General features: G+C 42.6%; 2 protein-coding genes across 3 annotated transcripts in view; both read left to right on the forward strand.

The window, feature by feature from the left end:
- Positions 1-918: 918 nt before the first annotated feature.
- Positions 919-15,983, forward strand: txlng (taxilin gamma). 2 transcript variants are annotated; one of them, XM_083662111.1, is made up of 11 exons: positions 919-983; positions 4,218-4,329; positions 5,698-5,845; positions 6,590-6,696; positions 9,489-9,659; positions 10,206-10,400; positions 11,011-11,130; positions 11,348-11,422; positions 11,555-11,647; positions 11,738-11,833; positions 12,695-15,983. In XM_083662111.1, the coding sequence occupies exons 2-11, from the start codon at positions 4,234-4,236 to the stop codon at positions 13,115-13,117; spliced, it is 1,524 nt and encodes a 507-aa protein (XP_083518237.1). In that variant the 5' UTR covers positions 919-983; positions 4,218-4,233; the 3' UTR covers positions 13,118-15,983. The 2 variants fall into 2 exon arrangements, with proteins under 2 accessions (XP_083518237.1, XP_083518238.1); XM_083662112.1 differs by having other exon boundaries at positions 6,590-6,681.
- Positions 15,984-17,593: 1,610 nt separating this feature from the next.
- Positions 17,594-22,536, forward strand: part of ccdc102a (coiled-coil domain containing 102A) — a 92,634-nt gene continuing 87,691 nt past the window's right edge. Inside the window, exon 1 of the mRNA XM_083662208.1 lies at positions 17,594-17,698. The gene's annotated coding sequence lies outside the window, so the exon portion shown is untranslated. The remainder of the gene's footprint in view (positions 17,699-22,536) is intronic.

Genomic DNA, 22,536 nt, shown 5'->3' on the forward strand with positions numbered 1-22,536 from the left:
GACTTTGCGTGTGTGTCTGTCTCGTGTGTGTGATGTCACAATGCCTCTGAATCACTGATGTCACAATTTATGACATCACTGATGTCATCAGTGGGACAAACAGACAGAGCCCTAGCTCCCTTATACACATACATACACCGTATATATATAGAGAGAGCGAGCGAGAGAGACGATAGATGTGGAAATATATTTTGCAAAATAAATTGTCCTCATTTAGTATAGTACAGAATACAGATTCCTCCTTGCATACATTGTTCACTTCTGTAAGCTTATTTTATACTATATACTACAGTGGAATCCACTCCTAGTGATCACGGTTATAGTGATCAACCGCTTACACTGATCAAAAAGCTTCATCCCGAATCATTCCTATGCACATGCTGTTTAAATAACTCGCTTATAGTGATCAATACTTCGCTTACAGTGATCATTTGGGGCCTTGTCCCACATGAGAACAATGGAAAAAATCTTTAAAACTACAGTAATTCTATAAAAAAATGTACTTACAAACTGCCAAAAATGAGCGGTCGGCGTCTTTGTCTACACGAGAACGCTGTGTTTGAAACAGCAGAAGGCCTAACTTACTGTATGGATTTTTTAATTCAATTCAATTACTTTATATGCAATCTGAGAACCCAGAGTCTATAGATTCTGGGTTCCCATGTTGATTGCTTTATATGTAATGTATTCATGTAATACATAAATGTCAATTAGATGGTAATCTGCACGAGAAATAACGAAAATAAAAAAAATCGGTTATAATGATCGCCTGCTTGGTGATCAATTTGACCCGTCCCAAGGTGATCAGTGATCACCTTAATAAGAGGAGTGCACTGTAGTTACCAAAGAACAGACGTTAGTCAGTAAGGGCGTTATTTTGAAGGTTCTTACCGGAAGTGCTGGTTACTATCCTCCTTTCGCGCTCTGTGCTGTTGTGTCGAGCTCGATTGGGGATAGAGAAGCTATCCAGTGAAAACACTCAGGTAACGCATTATTAATTTGTGTCATTTTGCTTAAATGTCATTGTATCGTGATAATTTCGCACGTTTAGTATGGTATCTGACACGCCTTCGCCAGTCTAACGGAGCTGTTTACTAACGTACATGTGGTATTTGGCGAAGTAAAGTTTATTGCCAGTGTTAGCCAGCACGATTAGCCACCAGCTAGCTAGCTGCTGCTACTACAGCGTTACGGTTAGTATTGCTAACAGCAGCAAACTAGTGTTGGCTAACGTTAGCAGCCAGGTTTTACATTACACTGCTTACAACAGCTAACGTTAACCAACCAGCCTACCCTTATAGGTAACGTTCATATTCAAATGTCATATTCTCTCTTAGCTCATACTTGTCTCTAGCCTAGCTACTCTACTAGGGAGTTGGGCTGGTGTTTTCCTGCACGAGTCAACTGCGCACACACACAGGGGCTAACGTTACATCAACAGATGTGCTTGCTAGTTAGCTTAGCTACACAGGTAACTTATAGCGACGTGAGTGTAACGTTAAGGTTACAAGTCATAAAACCTGGTATTATCTAACCGTTATATATATATATATTGATACAGGGACTGACGCAGTAACGTAGCTATTATTCTAGTTGGGTCCAGCAAGCAGCAACTTGCGAACAAGGTTAGTTAGCTTATCATTAACTTCCGCCCTGCCTGTCGCTTGTCTGTCAGTCCCACGAACTTTTAACATTGTGTGACGTGAACTTAATTTCTAGCGATTAACCCGTTGGGAGGGCTTAATTAATGCTAGTCGGCTTTAGTGCTGAGCTTTAACCTGAAATGCTAAAAAGGAGCTAATGATGTAACGCTAGCTATTTGTAGAAGTTAACTTGCAGGCCTGAGACTGCTGTCAAGATAGCTCAAGTCAAGACAAGTCGTCCCCTGAGTATATTTTGGACGTTCATGTGCTTACGGTTTGATTTGGGTATCCTAGCGTATATCTTGCTTAAAGGCTAACCTAAAGCTCCATCTCCAAAATTGAACCCTGTCAGGGTATGTTGTGAACTTGCAGTGCTGACATTTTTAGCCCCATGTGGCGTAGTCCTGTTTGATGCTGCTGTTGTTGTCAACACGTGGTGGTCTTTGACATCCTTGTCTGGCGTTCAACTTCACATCCAATGCACTGGCCGGACCCCCAGTCGGGGTCAGCATGAGGCAAACAATCCTTAATATGTCAATTTTATTTCCATAAAAGCAGCAGTGAACTGCCCCCCCCCCCCCCCCCCAATATAGCCCAATTATCATTTAACATGTCATTTTTTGGAGGACACATGCTATCCATAGCACCTTGCTTTACATTCTTAGCATGGCCCCTAGGAGGAATCAAACTCCTAATGTCACTCACCTCTGGCTCAGACAATGGAGGTCAAGATAAATTTAAACACTGTCATCATCTCAAGTGTTCTCATTTTGGGGCTTTGTGGATCTCTTTTTTTCACCAATGATGAACATGAATGAGATTTCTGTTTCCTATTTGCCAACCAATCGGATGAATCTATTGTATGACACGACGTGATGAAGTTATTACAGATTTTGACACATTACCGAATCAAAAAAAATTAACGATAACGAACATTACTCATGAATGATGGAGAGGAAGGCTCTGCTGTCATGACTTGGGTTTTAAAGGGGAAATGTGTTTACATGATAGTGCTTGTGGTTTTGTTATTGAAGCATATGATGGCTATAGAAACATATCTCACTCCACAGGATGTTGGTCAAGTTTGCTGAATCAAACTTTTACCATGGCCTGTTGGTAGGCACATCATTAACCTTGTTGTTCAGCAGTCTCTTTAACCTGAGCAGCTGTGACTGCTTCACGCCTTCACCAACTCCACGTGGCCGATGAACACACTCTGCATACCTCCCCACTAGAGTAATAGACAGTTATGCAATTTGGTATAGCCTAATGCCATCTCTAAGTAATCATGTAAGCCATGGTTCTTCCTATAAACACAAACTTGAAAAGTCAGTGGATGTTCATGGTTTTAGGCTAATGCTGCCCATCTATTTGGGAATCTGAAAATGTTTCTGAATCTGAACCCCTGTCCTGGGAAGCATTACTTTTTCCCCATCATATAATTTGTTATGATGAATTTACCCCAGCACGTTTTTTTGACAGCATAATAGTCTACATAACAGTGGTTCCCAACCTTGGGGTCGTGACCAAATTCAAATTGGTTGTTGTTGTTGTTGTTATTAGTATTATTATTATTAGTATTATTTTAAGTTGAGTTTAAATCAGAATTCTGAAAATACTTATAATTCAGGGATTACTGTCAGGGGGAAAAAAAAAATCAGAATTCTGATATTAAAGTCAAGAATTCTGAGGGAAAAAGTCAACATACTGTGTTACATGTGAGATCACTGATAATGTCACGAAGGATATTACCTTTGTACTGTCATTTGAATGTCTGGGGTCTAGGGATGTTCATTTTGAAAATTTTCCAAAATCGATAATCGCTGAGAATTAACGATCAATTATCGATTATCGATTTTATTAATACTTAGAAAATTTTCAATATTTTCAATTTTTTTTTTTTTTTTTTTTTTTTTTTTTTAACAAAATGAATGCCTATGGCAGAAAATACGAAAGACAACGTGTTCTCCTCAATGAACTCTTTATTTCAATGTGTCTCCTCTCCAACACTGCTGTCCCCGGCGCATGCCGGTGTGAATTTCTCATGTTTAAAACAGTTTTGTTGGCACAAAGGCCCGTGCCCAGCCAGAAAACTAGAGACTATATGAAGCTCCACCTCACGTTAGTCGGCTGTGCAATGGAGTGGGGCGAGGAGGAACGAATTCCACCCAAACCTAGTCAAAAAAAAAAAAAAATTTTTTTTTTTTTTTTTTTTTTTAATAATTAAAAAATCGATCCAAATGCCACAGGATCGATTCCAATCCTTAACGATCGATTATCGATTTTCGATAATTGATGAACATCCCTGGGGTCCCTATTTTTTTGTGACTTCAAAATGGGGTCACAAGCCAAAAAAGGTTGGGAACCCCTGGTCTACAGAAAAAAAACATTTGTTCAGTCTTTTTTATCTTACACATTGTATGCATATATCAATACAATGTGGTCTACAGACAACATTTGAATCCAGAGAAGGGGAAAATTACATCAACAGCCATTTAGTTATTTCTTCTGACTGTATTTTGGCCACAGCCTCATGTATTTTTGTCAACACCCTTATTCACGTTGCACTTGTAGCTTGGGATCCGTACCGATGGAGGCGACTGGTGTGTGTGAGATTGACGTGGCGGCATCCAGAAGAATAGTCGGAGGCAGTGATTCACCACCTGAACTGGACAGCCCTAGTCAGGTAAACGGCATCAACATATTTTGTTTGTTTTGATTTATTGACGTTTTCAGTTAACATACCATCCCATTTAATTATGTGTGTTTGTATGTTGGCAGTGCACAGGGACACTAATAAGATGAAACTGTTTTACTTAAAGTAACTGTTAACTTGCCTGCTTTTACTCAAATATGGCCAGGTAGGATAGAGCTCAGACGGCCAACTGGAGAAAAGTGTGGTTGCACTGGGCAGCTCCCTGTGTGGATGAGTGCTGCTTCATGGTAGAAACAGACCAAGTACAGCCACAGTGCTTCTCACATGCTTGTTTACATCATGAGGAAATGCTACTTGTGCAATATAAGTGTGAAGCAAGGTGTCGCTGGAAAAGAGTATGGTGCTCGCCTCACTCCACATGGCTCAACATGAACCATGGCCCATGGACACAAAAAGTGACTTTCGACACCACATATACCATGTGGCTCCCTGTGGCCACCACACTGCGCCTTCACCGACGCAACGTTATTACAGTTACGCCAACATCACGAAAAAGATACTGTGAACTGAGAGACTGTGAGAGAATATAGTGTATGTTTTAGTGTTGTCACGATACCAAGATTTACCCTGCGATACTAGACCAGCCAGAGTATCACGATACCAGGTAGTATTCAAGATTCAAGATTCAAAAGTTTTATTGTCACTCCGTAGTACAAGTATCACGTGTGAAATTCTTGTGCTGTAGACTCCGTTTACAACATAGTACAAATATAACAGGGCATATGAGTGCAAAAACAACAAGAGACACAACAAGCAATAAGGCAGTATAGTGATAAGACAAGTCAGAGACAGTGGCATATTCACTGCACATAGGTGCACGTCATGTGCATACTTTAGACGTGCTTAAACATTTTAAATTCGACGTATTTGACGTACAGGTGCAAATAGCATCTACCTAATTAAACATTAGACATACATAATGGTAACAGCTACAGTACGGTACAGTACAGCTACTACACTATTTGTGTATGTTAAGGTATCGCAATACCGCAGAGAAATCTCAATATATTTTTGCCGCAGTGTTTATTGCAGTGTCACAGTTAAGAAAGGCTCTTGTTAAGTTGCGTTAAATTTACTTTTCTGTAGTGTTTTTACACAAGTTTATCTTTCGGCCACCAGAAATGTACTTTGGCCACCAAGTTTAGGGGCTCGGTGGCCTGTAAAAAAAGAAAGAAAAAAGCTACACTTGGTGTGAATAATGTTGCCACAAAAAACAGTGTGGGTGAACATTAGGGGAGTAGTCCTACAATCTTCCACACAGGCAAGTTGACACTTGTTCGCATCAGTGTGCGCCAGGAAAATAACTGATATTTTGTGTGTGTGTGTGTGTGTGTTCAGGAGGATGTGGGGCAGTTGGGTCTGGGGTTGTGCTGCGCTGAGGAGGTGAGGGGGGAAACCCCCGGCAGGGAGGACAGCCCCAGTGACCTGGGAGAAGCAGAGGTCGACCCTGGAGGGGACGTCAAGAGCGCAGATGACAAGGCCTTTGGTAAGAAGTGAACACCTCCACAGTGCAAACGAGTTGCCTCCGTTGACCTTGTTGGTTGTCTAACCCTCTACCTTATGTCGCATTATAGTTCATATTCTGTTTATCATTGCTTTGTCCTATTATAGTCATTTGTTCCTGCAACGATGCAATTTCCCCTCAGGGATCATTAATTGCTCATTTTAGCTAGTCCTCATTTTCTCTCTCTCTCCTAAACAATCAGCCAGCGCCATCAATCTAGTGATTTTTTTATTTTATTAAAAAAAAAAAAAAAAAAAATCATCCAGGATGGAACCACTAGTGAAGTGTTTTTAGTTTAATATAAAATTTGATTGAAGTGGGCACTGGCCCAGCATAATAATAAAGACTGGCCTAATCATAATAAAAGCACATAATACAGAATTATCCTTGAACATGTGGCTGTTAAATGAAGTGATGCGTTTCCTGCAGCAGTTTGACTGTAATATAAGGCCCAGGTTGAAATTAATAACCAGAATGATCCTGAACAGCAAATGTAAAAACGTTCATGAAGTGGAAAATAGGTGAAATCACTCTTCTATGTTATCACTCAGCGATTTCCCAATGTTTTCCTGTTGATACAGGGGAGAGAAAAGGCTCACCGTGCAATGCACTCACCAATCTTCTAACTTCAATGAAAAATGTCTGCCGATGCCAAGGTTTTCTGATTGGTTCATAAAAAAAAAAGATCCGAAAGGTAACTTAATTTCTCTGATGGTCTTGTCTCAGGGAAAGAGGTTCTTCTGCTGATGCAGGCCTTGAACTCCCTGGCCACTCCTGAGGAGAAACTGGCTGCCTTGTGCAAGAAGTATGCGGACCTGGTAAGCTCCGGGACGGTCAGTCACTCTTCAATTATTTCCATTTCAGTTAGACTTGAATGCTAGGGCCAGAGTTAACAGACAAAATGACTTATAACTAAACTTGGGACTTGTCCCAAAAATGCTTAAAGGAGAACTTCACCGAAAAACAACGCTGATTTGTTTTGCGTTCATGCTCTCACAGTGTGAGATGACTGTTTACAGTTTTTGGTTATGTGTGTGTGAGACTCCCACACACACACACATATCCGAAAACTGTAAATAGTTTTGCAGGCATCCATTCGGTTTGAGAGTTATTGAGAGTTGATTTGAGGTAAGTTGTGGTTGTGGACCAGTTCAGTCATTTGTGCATCACTGTGTGTCACTGGTCCACAACTGAACTCAAATCAACTCTCCGTGAACTCGAACTAAATGAATGCCTGCAAAACTGTTGACAGTTTATGTGAGATCACGTGCAAAATAAATCAGCATTGTTTTTCGGTGAAGACATTTAAAGGGACAGCTCACCCTAAAATCCAAAATACATAATATTTCCTCTCACCTGTAGTGCTATTTATCCATCTACCGTAAATTCCGGACTATAAGCCGCGGCTTTTTTCCCGTTTTTTGGCCCCTGCGGCTTATATAACGGTGCGTCTTATCTATGGATTTTTTCAGAAAAAAAAAAAAAAAAAAAAAAAAATCTCTCTTTTTTAGCACTCTTTCTAACTATAAATCCACTTCTGTTTTAATTTCCTCTCTTGCCCTCTTTTCACCACACCGCGGACACTGTGTGCACTGTAAAAATAAACAACGGTGGTGTTGTGTTATGTTGTTTTGTTGAAATGTTGTAATACGGTAAATGGGAGCTTCCTCAAACAGCCATCTCTTCCCGACAATCCCCTCTGTGCGTGACCACTTACATATGGTAATTACGGTAAGCAAACGGCCACTCGGGCAACAACTCCCTCCCCCGACTACCAGGAGAAAATCACAAACTTCAGCGAATTCACACAAAGGAAGATCAAGGAATATTCACAACAAGACGAGCAGTAGAAGCAACACTCTCACTTACCATGGGGAAGGTACGCAGAAATTCACACGAGGCAGCTTTCAAGTTGAAAGCAGTCAATCTCGCATTAAAAGAGAGCAGCCGCCGATCAAACAGAGCAGCCGCGCGTAACCTGGGCAAAAGGGACTGTCCGTCCGGGGGAGAACTACTGAACAACTCCCTCCCGACTACCAGGAGAAAATCACAAACTTCGGCGAATTCACACAAAGGAAGATCACGGAATATTATAGGAGTGTGAAAACATCCACAATTACCAACGGGTTCCAAAACGCTGGACTGCTGCGGGATGAAGAGGATCACCGCTGCGGGGACTGCCCCCTAGTCCGATACCTCACGAGTCCGATACCTCACGAGTCCGACACCTCATGGTTTTGGGTTAGGGTCTGGGGGAGGTTAGGTTTAGGCGTGGGGGTGGGAGAGGTTAGGTTTTGGGTTAGGGTCTGGGGGATGTTAGGTTTAGGCGTGGGGGTGGGAGAGGTTAGGTTTTGGGTTAGGGTCTGGGGGAAGTTAGCCTCTTTTTTCGGACTCGTGAGGTGTCGGACTCGTGAGGTATCGGACTCGTGCCATGGCACCTGAAGGAGAGAGGAGAGTGGTTGACGAAGCCACCCTGAACCTGTTCGTTTCCGACACTGAAGATGAGGACTTTGGTGGTTTCAGTACGCAGGAAGAAGAGGAAGACGAGGATTAGTGACTTGACTTCTCTGGTTACAGGTTTGCTGCACATATACGGTAGCCTATTGTTGTGTGATTTTGTCTGGGGATTAGTGACCTGACTTTTGTTTTGTTTTGTTGAAATGTTAATAAATGGGAGCTTCCCCAAACAGCGATCTCTTTCCCGACATTCCTCTCTGTGCACGAACCCTTTCATATGGTAATTAAACATCAAAACACCCGCGGCTTATAGTCCGGTGCGGCTTATAGAAGAAAAAAATAGTCAATTTTGGTCCCGCGGCTTATACACCGGTGCGTCTTATAGTCCGGAATTTACGGTATATCATTTTGGGATAATTGCCTGAGTTTTGGAGATATCGGTCGCAGAGATGTCTGCCTTCTCTTGAATACAATGGAACTGGATGGCACTCAGCTTGTGGTGCTCGAAGCACCAAAAAAAATTATTTGAAAAACTCAACAGCAATGTCTCTTCCCAGAAATCATGACCTGGTTACTCAATATAATGCACAGACTTTGTTGTGAGCAGTTTCGTGTAGGAACTATTTTCTTTTGCCGTCTCATGTAGGAACTAGCTAGCAGTCAAAAGAAAATAGTTCCTCCATGAAGCTGTTCATAACAAGGTCTGTGGATTATCTTGAGTTAACAGGGTCATGATTTCTGGAAAGGGACATTGCTGTTGAGTTTTTCAAATGTATTTTCTTGGTGCTTCGAGCACCACAAGTCGAGTACCATCCAGTTCCATTGTATTGGAGAGAAGGCAGAAACTCAGCGGCCGATATCTCCAAAACTCACAACTAACACAAAACGATATGGATGAATAAATAGCACTACGGGTGAGAGGGAATATATGTACTTAGGATTTTAGGGTGAGCTGTCCCTTTAAGCTTAAAGCAGTTTTGGGACAATTGCGGAAGTCATTTGTGTATCATTTCACATATTTGGTATCGGTATAAAAAAAACTAGCAATAACCAGTTTTAGTCATGTCAACTTTTTAATTGTGTGTGTGTATACTGCACATATACTGTATTATACTATGTGTGTGTGTGTGTGTCTGTGTGTCTGTGTGTGTGTGTGTTGCGTTTGCAGTTGGAGGAGAGCCGCTGCATGCAGAAGCGTCTGAAGGCGCTGCAGAAGAAGCAGTCTCAGATCGTGAAGGAGAAGCTCCACCTGCAGGGCGAGCACAGCAAGGCCATCCTGGCTCGCAGCAAGCTGGAGAGCCTGTGCAGGGAGCTGCAGAGACACAACAAGACACTGAAGGTCCGCACCAACCACACATTTAACATTCTATTTTCTGTTCCATGTTGTGCAAAATATCATCTTTATTATCACATGTCATACATTGCGTTGATATAAGTGGAACCATGAACATAGTGGTGTCTCGAGCATCTGTTACCGGTTTATTCCTGACCTATCTAGATTGGTACAACATGAGTATTTTCTCCTCATTCACCATATTCACCCAGCATACTCCCACCCAGAGTCAATTAAATGGTCACAAAATACTGCCAAACCACGCTGGTTTTACCAGATCTAATCTCTGCCCACCACTTTACACCACACTGGATTGTTTACATCCGGGCAGTAGCAGGGAGGGGTCTACAGCTTAACATTTAGACGCAACCGTTAGAAGAACACATTATTCATTTAAAAAATTTGTTTGACCGTGACTAGTATTTATGGTGCCGACGACTAGCGAGGTAGCGGCCATTTAAAGCGACTAGTCGCGCACATCCCTAGTGTTGAAATGGCACAAATCCCTCTCCTAACCTGCCTCGCTCACCTCGCCCTGCGCTCTGGTGGCAGGAGGAGAACGCGCAGCGCTCCAGGGAGTACGAGGACCAGCGCAAGGAGGCCATGCTGCACTTCCAGACCACCCTGAGCGACATCGAGCTGCAGATGGAGCAGCACAGCTCCCACAACAGCAAGCTGAGGCAGGAGAACACGGATCTGGCCGACAAGCTGAAGAAGCTCATCGAGCAGTACGAGCTCCGCGAGGAGGTAAACTCACCCTTTTATTCAATTATCGTGCTTCCAGGAAAAATTAGAGAAGTTACTTCCCAGGATTAGTGTCTTATTCCTGCAATCGCACAGATAAACGTTCTCATGCGCTCCACCACCAGCGCTCACCGCCACTCCGCCATTGTCTCTAGTACAAGCACTGACCATCCGGGGGATTTCCCCCGTCTCCAGGTAAAAGCCTCCAGCCAATCGCCGCTAAACACAGCCCCCAAATTCCAAGGCGTGCCAATCACTCTCCACGGGAAACGTGAATTTGACTGACATGTTACGCGACCCGCCCACACTTATCCAATCATTCTGAATGGGAGGCGGGAGTTAGCATTCACTCTAAACCAATACCTCCCCCTGAATCGCCACCATCGCAGGGGACGCAAGCTTATCAGCTGACACTTATTTACCCTGGATAATTCCTAAATAAAGTGACGTAGCAATGCGACCGTCACAGGGAACTACAATTGCAGCTTAAAACGAGGTTGACGTTGTTGTTTTTTTACTAACTGGCCCATACAGGAACGTCATCATTCATGGGGGACGACGTGTTTCTTGTTGCCCCCTCCTCATCTCTGTCCCGTCTGTGTCCCTCCTGCAGCACATAGACAAGGTGTTCAAGCACAAGGAGCTCCAGCAGCAGCTGATGGACGCCAAGCTGCAGAGAATCGCCGAGATGATGAGGGAGGTGGAGGAGAAACAGCAGAGAGAGAGAGACTTTGTGAGTTCATGTTCTTCTCTGCGGGTTTCCATACATGTGGTCCGTCATGGTGGCTGTCCACACAGAGGTGACAAGGGGTGACGTTGTTGTAATTGCTGACTGTGGTAGTGATTTTAAATGAAGCAACCTCTAACACATGATGTGTAAATGTGGTACAGTTAGCTGTATCGTTGTATGGTGCGAGAGGTGTCTAACCGACTGTGTTGTGGTGGTTCAGCTGCTGAAGGACGCTTCCGAGTCCAGGCACAAGTGTGAGCTGATGAAGGAGCAGGAAACACAACTCAAGCAACAGGTCTGGAGACACATGCACGCGTGTGCACACACACACACACACACACACACACGAGTTGAAATATCAGAATGAGACAGCCTGTGAGATTGTCCAGTGTTCCTTTATGTCTGACTGTATTTTCATATATCTCAGCTCTCTCTGTACATGGACAAGTTTGAGGAGTTCCAGAGCACTCTGGCTAAAAGCAACGAGGTCTTCACCACCTTCAGACAAGAGATGGAGAAGGTGAGGGACAATCGGGACTCGGCATTTTTGATCCGGGTGCAATCTCAGCGGTTTCCCTGCTTGACTTGTGTGTTCTCATGTTCCCCTCAGATGACCAAGAAGATCAAGAAGCTGGAGAAAGAGACAACCCAGTGGAGGACCAAGTGGGAGAGCAACAACCAGGCTCTGCTGCAGATGGCCGAGGAGGTGAAAAGAAATAACGAAATGATTGTGCAAAAATGTATATGAATATGGCTGCGTTATCTTTGGAATATGTGTCTGTGCTGCTCTTGTCTTGAGTAAAGGCCATTACGCCTCAAAAGCGATGCGAATAAACGGCACGAAATGTGCGAGGTGGATTTGGACCCGCCTAACTATTCACAGCAACACGATGTGTACATGTCTGAAGGGAATTTTTGCAAAAATTACCTTGGTCCGAAAAAATGAAAGTCGCAATATCGCTTAGCGAAACTTGCATTGACTGGATATTAGGTTCGAAAAATACTGTTGACATGCAAATTAATCGCACCAAAAAAAATCCCCGGTGTGTAAGGACCATAATTCTGTAAATTGGACCGTAGTTCTGTAAGTTGCTTTTCCCTCTGCAGCAAAGGTAATGCACTTCTGTTCCATTTCTTTTCCCTTAGTAATAATCATGTTATGAAACCAGTAGGGGTGTCACGATACACTCAGTTCACGATACGATACACGATATTGGGTTCACGATAACGATACCATATTTTAACTATTTTTTTGCGATCGATTTGTAAGTTGAGGGGGCATCCTCCACGGTAATTTGAGTAATTTCACCATTTTCATCCTCCGTGTCTGAAACGTCCCTCGTCTGTTCAAACAAAGCAATGAAAAGGAGAGCGAGCATGCATTCAGATGCAAATCAGTGCCACCATGTTCAGCTTCTTTTTCTCGCGATATGAGATTTAATCTCAACGATGCATATTGTCATGTTTTGATATCATGATATATTGTGGGACGATATATATTGTGACGTCCCTAGAAACCAGTCATTTTGATTGTTCCGCTACATAACAGTGTTACATGTTTGTTCAGAAAACTCTGCGCGATGGCCACTTCAAGGCCCTCCAGGGGAAGCTGGAGCTGCTGGAGAGGCTGTGCCGAGCCCTGCAGAAGGAGCGCAATGACCTCAACAACCGGCTCAGCCTCCTCCAGGAGCAGGGAGAGGAGGAGGAGGAGGAGGAGGGGAGCACAGAGCCTCCCGAAGCCCAGCACCAGGAGCCCTCGGCCGTGGAGGAGGAGGAGGGGAGCACGGAGCCTCCTGAAGCCCAGCACCAGGAGCCCTCTGCCGGGGAGGATGAGGAGGAGGAGGGGGGCACCCACCAGGCCTCCAGGCCACCCGAACTGGAGCCGGAGTCAACGGCTGCTACTGAGAAACCTACTACTGCTACGCCCCTGACCACCCACCCTCCAGCCGCCACCGCAACGCCACCACCACTCACTCCCCCGCAGGGCTGAAGGGGCTGAGCCACCACGGCGCCCCCCTATGGCCTCTGTGTGTAGGGGAGAAGGGTTATCATAGGATCGGCCCCATAAACCTCCAGCCTAGTTCCACAACTCGACGGAAAAACAAAACATCTTCGATGGAGATAGCATTCTTTTCTTTTCGTTTCTTTAAGTCTAGGACTTGCATAATCTGGGTTTCAACCCGGAACCAATATCTCTTTGTGTGATAGTTTAAGAAGAGTAAAAATAATTGTCTTGATGATTCTATTCTAGTACTTCGCCCCCCCGTTTACATCCATTGTAATAACTGGCTTTGTGGCGAGCACTTCGTACTCCCTGTTTTCTACCATAACTGTATTTTCATAGGAAATTTCCATGCCGTCAAATTGAAGCTGTGTTTTCGAGGCTTGACTCCCAATTGGCCTTTCCCCTCTTTACACGTCTCCCTGCAGCTTCTTATGTGTCGCTGAAAAGTCTAGTTTGATGACAATTGAAAAGTGGGTATATCAGATTGTTTGGAGATCGCTCTTCATTAATGTAGCTTCATACTCAGAATCGTTTATGAAAAGCTGTGGGAAGAAACGGGATGTAGCACGATGAGAGAATTGCACAGGGTTTTCCATGTCTCAGAGTTGGGTTGTCTTACGCCTGGATTGGCTACAGGGTACATTTTCTTCAACTGCCTCTCAGTCACTCTACCCCCCCCCCCCCCCCCCCCCCCCCCCCCCCCCACAAAATAGATTGTGTTTGTCAGCCAAAGAGCAGGTTGAAACATTGTGTTTTCTCTCAATTGAATTGCAGTGTGGCTGCCTGATGAATCATAGCTCTGTCAGTTCCCCCACGAACAAAGCGCTTCAGAGCTACCGTAGTTTTCCTCCAGTTTGTCTAAAAAGGGCTAAAAGTTCAACGTCATCTGTAGCTACGAGGAGTATTAGACTGCACAGTGGTGTCTGCTGGATGCTGCTGTAGATCTCAGACATTTCTCCTTTTTGCTTTGGGGTGGGGGTGAAACGTCTTTTTCTTAAATCATCATCTTACTAAACTGCATATAACCACTGGATCTGACTTGGAGGAGCCTCCAATAGATGTTGGGTGGCACCATGTTGTTTCCTGGGACGGTTGGGGACCAGGTTGAGTTCTCTCTGAAGCTCAGTCCGTTCTTGACTTCAGTTTGACCCGATCTGCAGTCACACGTTCCTCCGTAGTAGCTTGTTTCGGGAAGCCGATCGCACCATTTAGAGATCCATCGTTGTTTGAAATGTCAAAACGAGTGGTACAGGTCAAGACGTGTTTGCGTTCTCCTTGTTGTGCACACTGGATAGGACTGGATTATGAGAGAGGGACGCCCAGAGGGTTTTTCCTCAAGTGCATTTTCCCAGGAAACAAGCAATGCAACGTTTAGATTTTTTCCACTGGGCTGGTTTGAGCCTGTGCAGTCTTAAAAGTCTATTTTTATTGAGAGCAAGGGAACAGAAAACCTCAACATTGGGCGAACTTCATCCAGTGTCAACAGTGTTAAGAGTAAAGAAAAATCTGTAAAGAAAGATGATTTAAGATGCACTTAGTTTGAAGTTGCATCGGATAAAGGGGCCTTGGCGTCTTTGATACTTTATACTAGAAGAAAACTGAATGTGATTTACTTTTCTGATGCATTTGAATAAGGCTTCATTCCAGCATTGATCCCTATGAATAGGACCAACACGTATTGTATGTAAAAGGACTGATCCTGATCTGGGTGAATGTTGAATGTATTCTCACCAGGGTCAAATCAGTTATTGATTTCTCTTGGACCAATGGGATTGGAAATCATAACCCCAAAATGTAGAAATAGCATGCACACAGCTATGTTGTTTTTTTGTGTGTTGTGCAATGGATAAAATCCTTGGAATTGTTATTCCTGACTAAAAACATACATTCCTGCACACACCGATCACCTCAGCAGACCAAAGGCTCAAAGCCGTCTGAAGACCAGTGGACCCACGTCTGTCCTGAGTCTACCCCTATCCCAACCATTCCATTGGCATTTGCCTTTTTGATGGATTGTAACATTTGGAATGATATTGGCTGACTTGAGATTTTGTTTTTGCTATTTTGTGAATCTGCCTGGCTAGGGGCGATACCGACAAATAGCCTATTTTCCCCCTTCAAGATGATTGCTAACCACCAGTAGGCAATCGTGTTGTAACATCCTGATATTAGTGGCCTCACTGCCGCCACCTGGTGGTTAATGCAGTGAGCTATTGGGTTTAGACGCTTGGATCTTGGGACTTTTTCCCCCCTTGATGAAAGATTTAGGAGGTGGTAAAGTGATGTGGAATTTGTCTTGGAGAAAGTTTGTCCTGCTGGGTTATTATAGGAATGTCAAAATGTGATATTTTACATGATTGGAGAAGGTACAAGACGTCGGTCAATGCGTTGGACTTTCTCATAGATCTGTTGCCTTCTAAATTTTCCCCGAAGCGTACATTTCTCGTCTGCCTGTGGGTTTATAAAACGAAACAAAAGTGTGCGCAAGCGTGTCCTCAATGCCATTTTCTTTTCTTCTTTTCTTTACCTGCACAGGGTCAAGTGGGTGTGTACACTCTTGTTTTGTGGAAAGGTGAGACACATTTGGGAGGTTGATCCCCTGAATGACGGGAAGACTTAAGTTTTTGGCATCTCGTTCCTCTTTCTTTGGCGTTGCCCCAGATTGACTCTCAGGTAATGTCAGAATCTACCTCTGCAGGTGAGACTAACTGTGAAAGAGGAGGAGTCACCACAGCTTCAGAAAGCTTTATTTTTTATTACAAACGGTGAGCCCCCCCCCCCCCCCCACACACCCCTCTTTGATTGTACAATGTTCTTATAGTCCTGTCTTGCTTTTCAATAAACATTTTGTAGAATTTGCAATAGTTGTGGACTTATTTCATCGTCACAGGTTGCATGTACTATGTGTCGCTAAAGTGAAAATGCATAACCGGATCTTAAAAGGAGCTGCAATATGAGAATGAGAATCACGTATTGCCACAGTATGTGATCAGACTACATGGGAGGAATTTCAATTAGTGTATGCATTGTAGCAGTCCCATCAATAGTCAAGAACTGCAGTCCAATATATACAATATACACATTAGTTAGAACGTCCTGAGTGATCAATAGGAATTTACAATCTAAAAGGTGCATGATTAATATAAAGGAAAAGAGTAAAGTATTCTATGATTATACGTTAATCATCCTAACCCCCCCCCCCCCACACAAGCACCCTCCCTCCATTATGTCACTTTATAGGACTTTTTACTTTATAATTTGAGTTTTGAGTGAAGCTCCGTCTTCTACTATTGATGTGACCGCTTGCACGAAGTCAAAATCCTCATTCATAATTAATTACTGTGGCTATTAAGGTGAAACTTGGAATACATACACATACATACGGCTCTCTATAGTAGTAGGATACAGTAACATTAGTGCACATGCCAGTGTTGTGATGTCTGTAAAAGTGAGAAGTAAGAATGTTTTGGGATCTAAGCAGATAAGCAGTATAATTCAATTTCAGTTTGATATAAATGTATCAAGATGCCAATATAATTAACACATTGGCATTATGAGCATAAATTCATTTATTCTATTTATTTCGGCATACTAGAGTCAATGCCATGAATGATAGCACGTTATTATCATCCAATTTGATGGAAATTTGTCATACAAATTATATGCATAGGCTAATAGACCAGAAAATAGACCAAAAATCAGGTCACTCTCTTTTCACAGCGCTTGAACTGCCAATAGGGGGCGCCAGTGGTTCATTATGTATATGATTTTATTTTAAGGATTTGTCAAACGCGGGTTTCTGATAATCGAATTTCATTTTTGTGTTGATTCATCATCATTCATGCAGATCATGCCAAACCAGTCAGTCAAGGGGATTTTACCTGGTTAATGGCGATAGACTCGAAAGATGCACTAGATCTTCTCTTCTCTCCTCTCTCACACACACACACACACACACACACACACACACACACACACACACACACACACACACACACACACACACTCCAGCCGCTTGTTTCCAGACCTTAATGTTCCTTACCAGTTTTTGAATGTTTTTTCCAGTGAACGTTTTTCCATTTTAGAATTGTTTTAAGTTATCAGAAATGTTGATTGTGTATTAGTTAATGTTTTCAAAATAATGAGAGAGAGAGAGAGAGAGAGAGAGAGAGAGAGAGAGAGAGAGAGAGAGAGAGAGAGAGAGAGAGAGAGAGAGAGAGAGAGAGAGAGAGAGAGAGAGAGAGACTACGACTGGGAGGTCTATGGGGACAGCCCACCAATGAGCGCATAGCGGTCTGCTGGGAGCAGCATCTGATTGGCTGGATTCAGCCGTTTGCTCTCATACTGACAGCTGATTGGTCTGACGCGCTTTCCGAGGGCTCAGGGCCCGCCCCCTCTGTGTCCTGTGAGAGAACGTCGTTTTCCATCAGAGGAGAAAAAAATTCCTGTAGAAAGAGAAGAAGCGCCGGGAGAGAAAGGAGGAAAAGCTGCTACTTCCACAGGATAAAAACACACAGAACGTTACCGGGAGGAGATAACAGCCACACTCAACCGACCTTCTACAAGGTATGTGTCCCGTTGTTGTTGTTGTTGTTGTTGTTGTTGTTATTATTATTATGATTATTTTGATAGTGGAAATGCTTGGCTCATAGTTTGACTGCCCCTTGCATTGAAACACAGTGGTGTCAAATGACAGAGACACAATTGACTGCAAAGAAAATCGTCCTTCGCACTGGCATTTAGGCTATAGATAAATAAACATTTCAATCCAAAAGCATTGCAAACTGGCAGTTAGGCTACTTTGTCCCCTTATTAGTGGCGTTTTGCTCAATCAGGCAACGTGACACTGAGCTAAACAGAATAATACTATGCACTTACTTTTTCGTGTTGCTGCCACTTTGAAGTTTGACATAATTGGGACTTTAGCATCATCACGTCGATATTTCAAGTCTTGAACTTGTTCCAGTGGCTGTGGAACGTTACGTACGTTACGTTACTAACGTACATCTGTCCTAACGAGGGGAAATGGGCTTATATTGTTGAATACCAGAGAGTAGCCTATAGCCTATAGCAGGAGTTCCCAAAAGTGGGAAGTTTCCCAATTGGGTTCCTTGCTAAGATAAATAAATCACCCTCTTCCTTTGGACCCAAATCTGGGAATATTTGTATATGATTTTGTCCAGAATTCCATGACTGTCTAGAGGTAATAGTGAAACTATGATCGAAAACAGTCATTATTCTACATTCTCTAAGGGTGTCATAGTTACTTATTGTCAATTAAATAATGGTCAAGGGACCCCCCCCCCCCCACCAGGAAAAATAAGGAAGACTTGAATGTCACTGTGACTTCATTGACTAGAGGTTTGCACTTAGGAGAGAATGTGTAACACTCACTTTGACTTGACTCGCCCCACTGACAGTTTTACAGTGGTGTGTGTATAAAGTGGTGTGTGTATAAATGGTGTGTGTATAAAGTGGTGTGTGTATAAAGTGGTGTGTGTATAAAGTGGTGTGTGTATAAAGTGGTGTGTGTATAAAGTGGTGTGTGTATAAATGGTGTGTGTATAAATGGTGTGTGTATAAAGTGGTGTGTGTATAAAGTGGTGTGTGTATAACGTGGTGTGTGTATAAATGGTGTGTGTATAAAGTGGTGTGTGTATAAAGTGGTGTGTGTATAAAGTGGTGTGTGTATAAAGTGGTGTGTGTATAAAGTGGTGTGTGTGTATAAATGGTGTGTGTATAAATGGTGTGTGTATAACGTGGTGTGTGTGTATAAATGGTGTGTGTATAACGTGGTGTGTGTATAAAGTGGTGTGTGTATAAATGGTGTGTGTATAAAGTGGTGTGTGTGTATAAATGGTGTGTGTATAAAGTGGTGTGTGTATAAAGTGGTGTGTGTATAAATGGTGTGTGTATAAAGTGGTGTGTGTGTATAAATGGTGTGTGTATAAATGGTGTGTGTATAACGTGGTGTGTGTATAAAGTGGTGTGTGTATAACGTGGTGTGTGTATAAATGGTGTGTGTATAAAGTGGTGTGTGTGTATAAATGGTGTGTGTATAAAGTGGTGTGTGTATAAAGTGGTGTGTGTATAAATGGTGTGTGTATAAAGTGGTGTGTGTGTATAAATGGTGTGTGTATAAATGGTGTGTGTATAACGTGGTGTGTGTATAAAGTGGTGTGTGTATAACGTGGTGTGTGTATAAAGTGGTGTGTGTATAAATGGTGTGTCTATAAAGTGGTGTGTGTATAAAGTGGTGTGTGTATAAATGGTGTGTGTATAAAGTGGTGTGTGTGTATAAATGGTGTGTGTATAAATGGTGTGTGTATAACGTGGTGTGTGTATAAAGTGGTGTGTGTATAACGTGGTGTGTGTATAAAGTGGTGTGTGTATAACGTGGTGTGTGTATAAAGTGGTGTGTGTATAACGTGGTGTGTGTATAAATGGTGTGTGTATAAAGTGGTGTGTGTATAAATGGTGTGTGTATAAAGTGGTGTGTGTATAAAGTGGTGTGTGTATAACGTGGTGTGTGTATAAATGGTGTGTGTATAAAGTGGTGTGTGTATAAAGTGGTGTGTGTATAACGTGGTGTGTGTATAAATGGTGTGTGTATAAAGTGGTGTGTGTATAAATGGTGTGTCTATAAAGTGGTGTGTGTATAAATGGTGTGTGTATAAAGTGGTGTGTGTATAACGTGGTGTGTGTATAAATGGTGTGTGTATAAAGTGGTGTGTGTATAAATGGTGTGTCTATAAAGTGGTGTGTGTATAAATGGTGTGTGTATAAAGTGGTGTGTGTATAAATGGTGTGTGTATAAAGTGGTGTGTGTATAACGTGGTGTGTGTATAAATGGTGTGTGTATAAAGTGGTGTGTGTATAAATGGTGTGTCTATAAAGTGGTGTGTGTATAAATGGTGTGTGTATAAAGTGGTGTGTGTAATAACGTGGTGTGTGTATAAAGTGGTGTGTGTATAAATGGTGTGTGTATAAAGTGGTGTGTGTGTATAAAGTGGTGTGTGTATAAAGTGGTGTGTGTATAAATGGTGTGTGTATAAAGTGGTGTGTGTGTATAAAGTGGTGTGTGTATAAATGGTGTGTCTATAAAGTGGTGTGTGTGTATAAAGTGGTGTGTGTATAAAGTGGTGTGTGTATAAAGTGGTGTGTGTATAAATGGTGTGTCTATAAAGTGGTGTGTGTGTATAAAGTGGTGTGTGTATAAATGGTGTGTGTATAAAGTGGTGTGTGTGTATAAAGTGGTGTGTGTATAAAGTGGTGTGTGTATAAAGTGGTGTGTGTATAAAGTGGTGTGTGTATAAAGTGGTGTGTGTATAAAGTGGTGCTGAACAACAAGGCACCGGTAACAAATCATCCTCTGGAATGCTCGGGCAAACAAACTGTGAAGAAAGGAAAAAAGCCCCAGGGTGAAATCTAAATAGGTGGGAAAATCCAACATTCAAAATGTGTAGAGGAAAGAGAGCTGGATAATATGTGCACCAAATTTAATGTCGTTCAAATGTATTGTACTGTAATGGGTGTTATGGGCTTTCTGGGCACTTTTTGCCTTTATAAGATAGGACAGGACAGTTAGGCAGACAGGAAAGGTGGGAGATGGAGAGTAGGGGTGTCAAAATTAATCGTATAATCGATGCATCGCGATGCGGACGTGTGAATCGAATCGGATCGAATCGTTGACGGATGAATCGTTGAATCGTTTGTTTACATTTCTGTTGACGTTCAGATTTTAAAGCACTTTCTAAGTAAAAAAGGGACTTGATATTTATCTGACTGCTTGTATTAATTGATGAAAAAGTAGCCATGTGCCAGTCATAATACAGAAAATTGAGGATTTGATACTTGGAGCTGCAATACTTTGAGATGCATCATGATGCATCGTGGAATCGAATCAAATCGTTGACAGATGAATCGGAATCGAATCGTGAGGCCAGTGAAGATTCATTCACAGCCCTAATAGAGAGAGGGGATGATATGCGGCAAAGGACCTCGGATTCGAACCCGCGTCGGCCACCCGGTATGCGGCTTACCAGGTGAGCCACCAGGACGCACACTTTATTGCAATTTGAACATTTGATCTGTAATTGTAGGGCCCCGATTGGGCCAATCATTGTGAAAACCATCTCAATGTAGAAATGTGTTTTGTCAGCTGCTTTACCTTCAAGTACGTTAAAATGAAACCCTCCTGCAGTCAGAAAAGAAGGTTTGTAGCTTAACGCCAGGAGTTCACAAACTTTTTCTTGTTGAAGATACTTAGATACTTGAGTCTGGGGACAAGGTTTTCTCTTCAGGAGCACCATTTCACAAGATTTGTGTGTGTTTCATATGATTTATTATTTTAGGATATACTGCTTTTGGCTCCCAGGCCCCCACTTCAAGAGCCATTAACATGCACCGTTATGTGCACTGCTTCATTTGGTAGCTGGAGCTCCAGCGGCAGTAGTGAGCCAATCATTTTGTTGATTTATATAGTGCAGAAAAGAAGAAGAAGAAGAAGAAGAAGAAGAAGGCAGGAATGCATAGTTCTTCTGTGCGGTTAGGTCTGTCTGTACCTCTGAGCCAAAGTCCAGACTCAGAACTTGTCATTGTCACGGACGCAGACTGTAGCCATGTTCAGGACAGTCGCTAGTAGCCTGTTGCTCTTCTAGATAAAGACTTGTGTTGTCGTCCAAACTGTTGTTTATTTTGATTGATGTTAAAGGAACACTCCGCCCATTTTCAACCAGCTTTGTATCATTAGAACATCAGTAGTATATCAGAAAACTGTAAACGGTTTTGAAGTCTGTAATTTAATTTGACAGTTATTGAGTGTTAAAGTGTGGACCAGTGACATCACTGGTCCACACTAACTCAAATTAATAACTCATTAACTCAAATCAACTCTCAATATCTGTCAAACTATTCATCATTCATCTAGTTTGACAGTGATTGAGAGTTGATTTGAGTTAATGAGTTATTAATTTGAGTTAGTGTGGACCAGTGATGTCACTGGTCCACACTATAACACTCAATAACTGTCAAATTAAATGACAGACTTCAAAACAGTTTACAGTTTTCTGATATACTACTGATGTTCTAATGATACAAAGCTGGTTGAAAATGGGCAGAGTGTTCCTTTAAACGCTGGGTGCCTGCACCCAGAAGACTAAGAAACTCTGTTGTTGAGTCCAGCACAACAAGAGTGCATATTTGACTGACAGACAGAAAGATGCCTTTTCCACCACTAACCAGCATCCCGGGTGATCAGATTGTAATCCAATTATGATCCGAACCATCCAAGTAGTCAGTCAGAGCCACATTTGGCCACAGTAACAACAAGGAAGTGGCAATGAATTTAATCTCCAAAACCACAAATGGCGATGATGCATATAAGCTCTCACACAGAACAGGCA

The sequence above is a fragment of the Poromitra crassiceps genome (genome assembly GCF_964638095.1).
Source record: "Poromitra crassiceps genome assembly, chromosome: 28".
NCBI classification, from domain to species: domain Eukaryota; kingdom Metazoa; phylum Chordata; class Actinopteri; order Beryciformes; family Melamphaidae; genus Poromitra; species Poromitra crassiceps.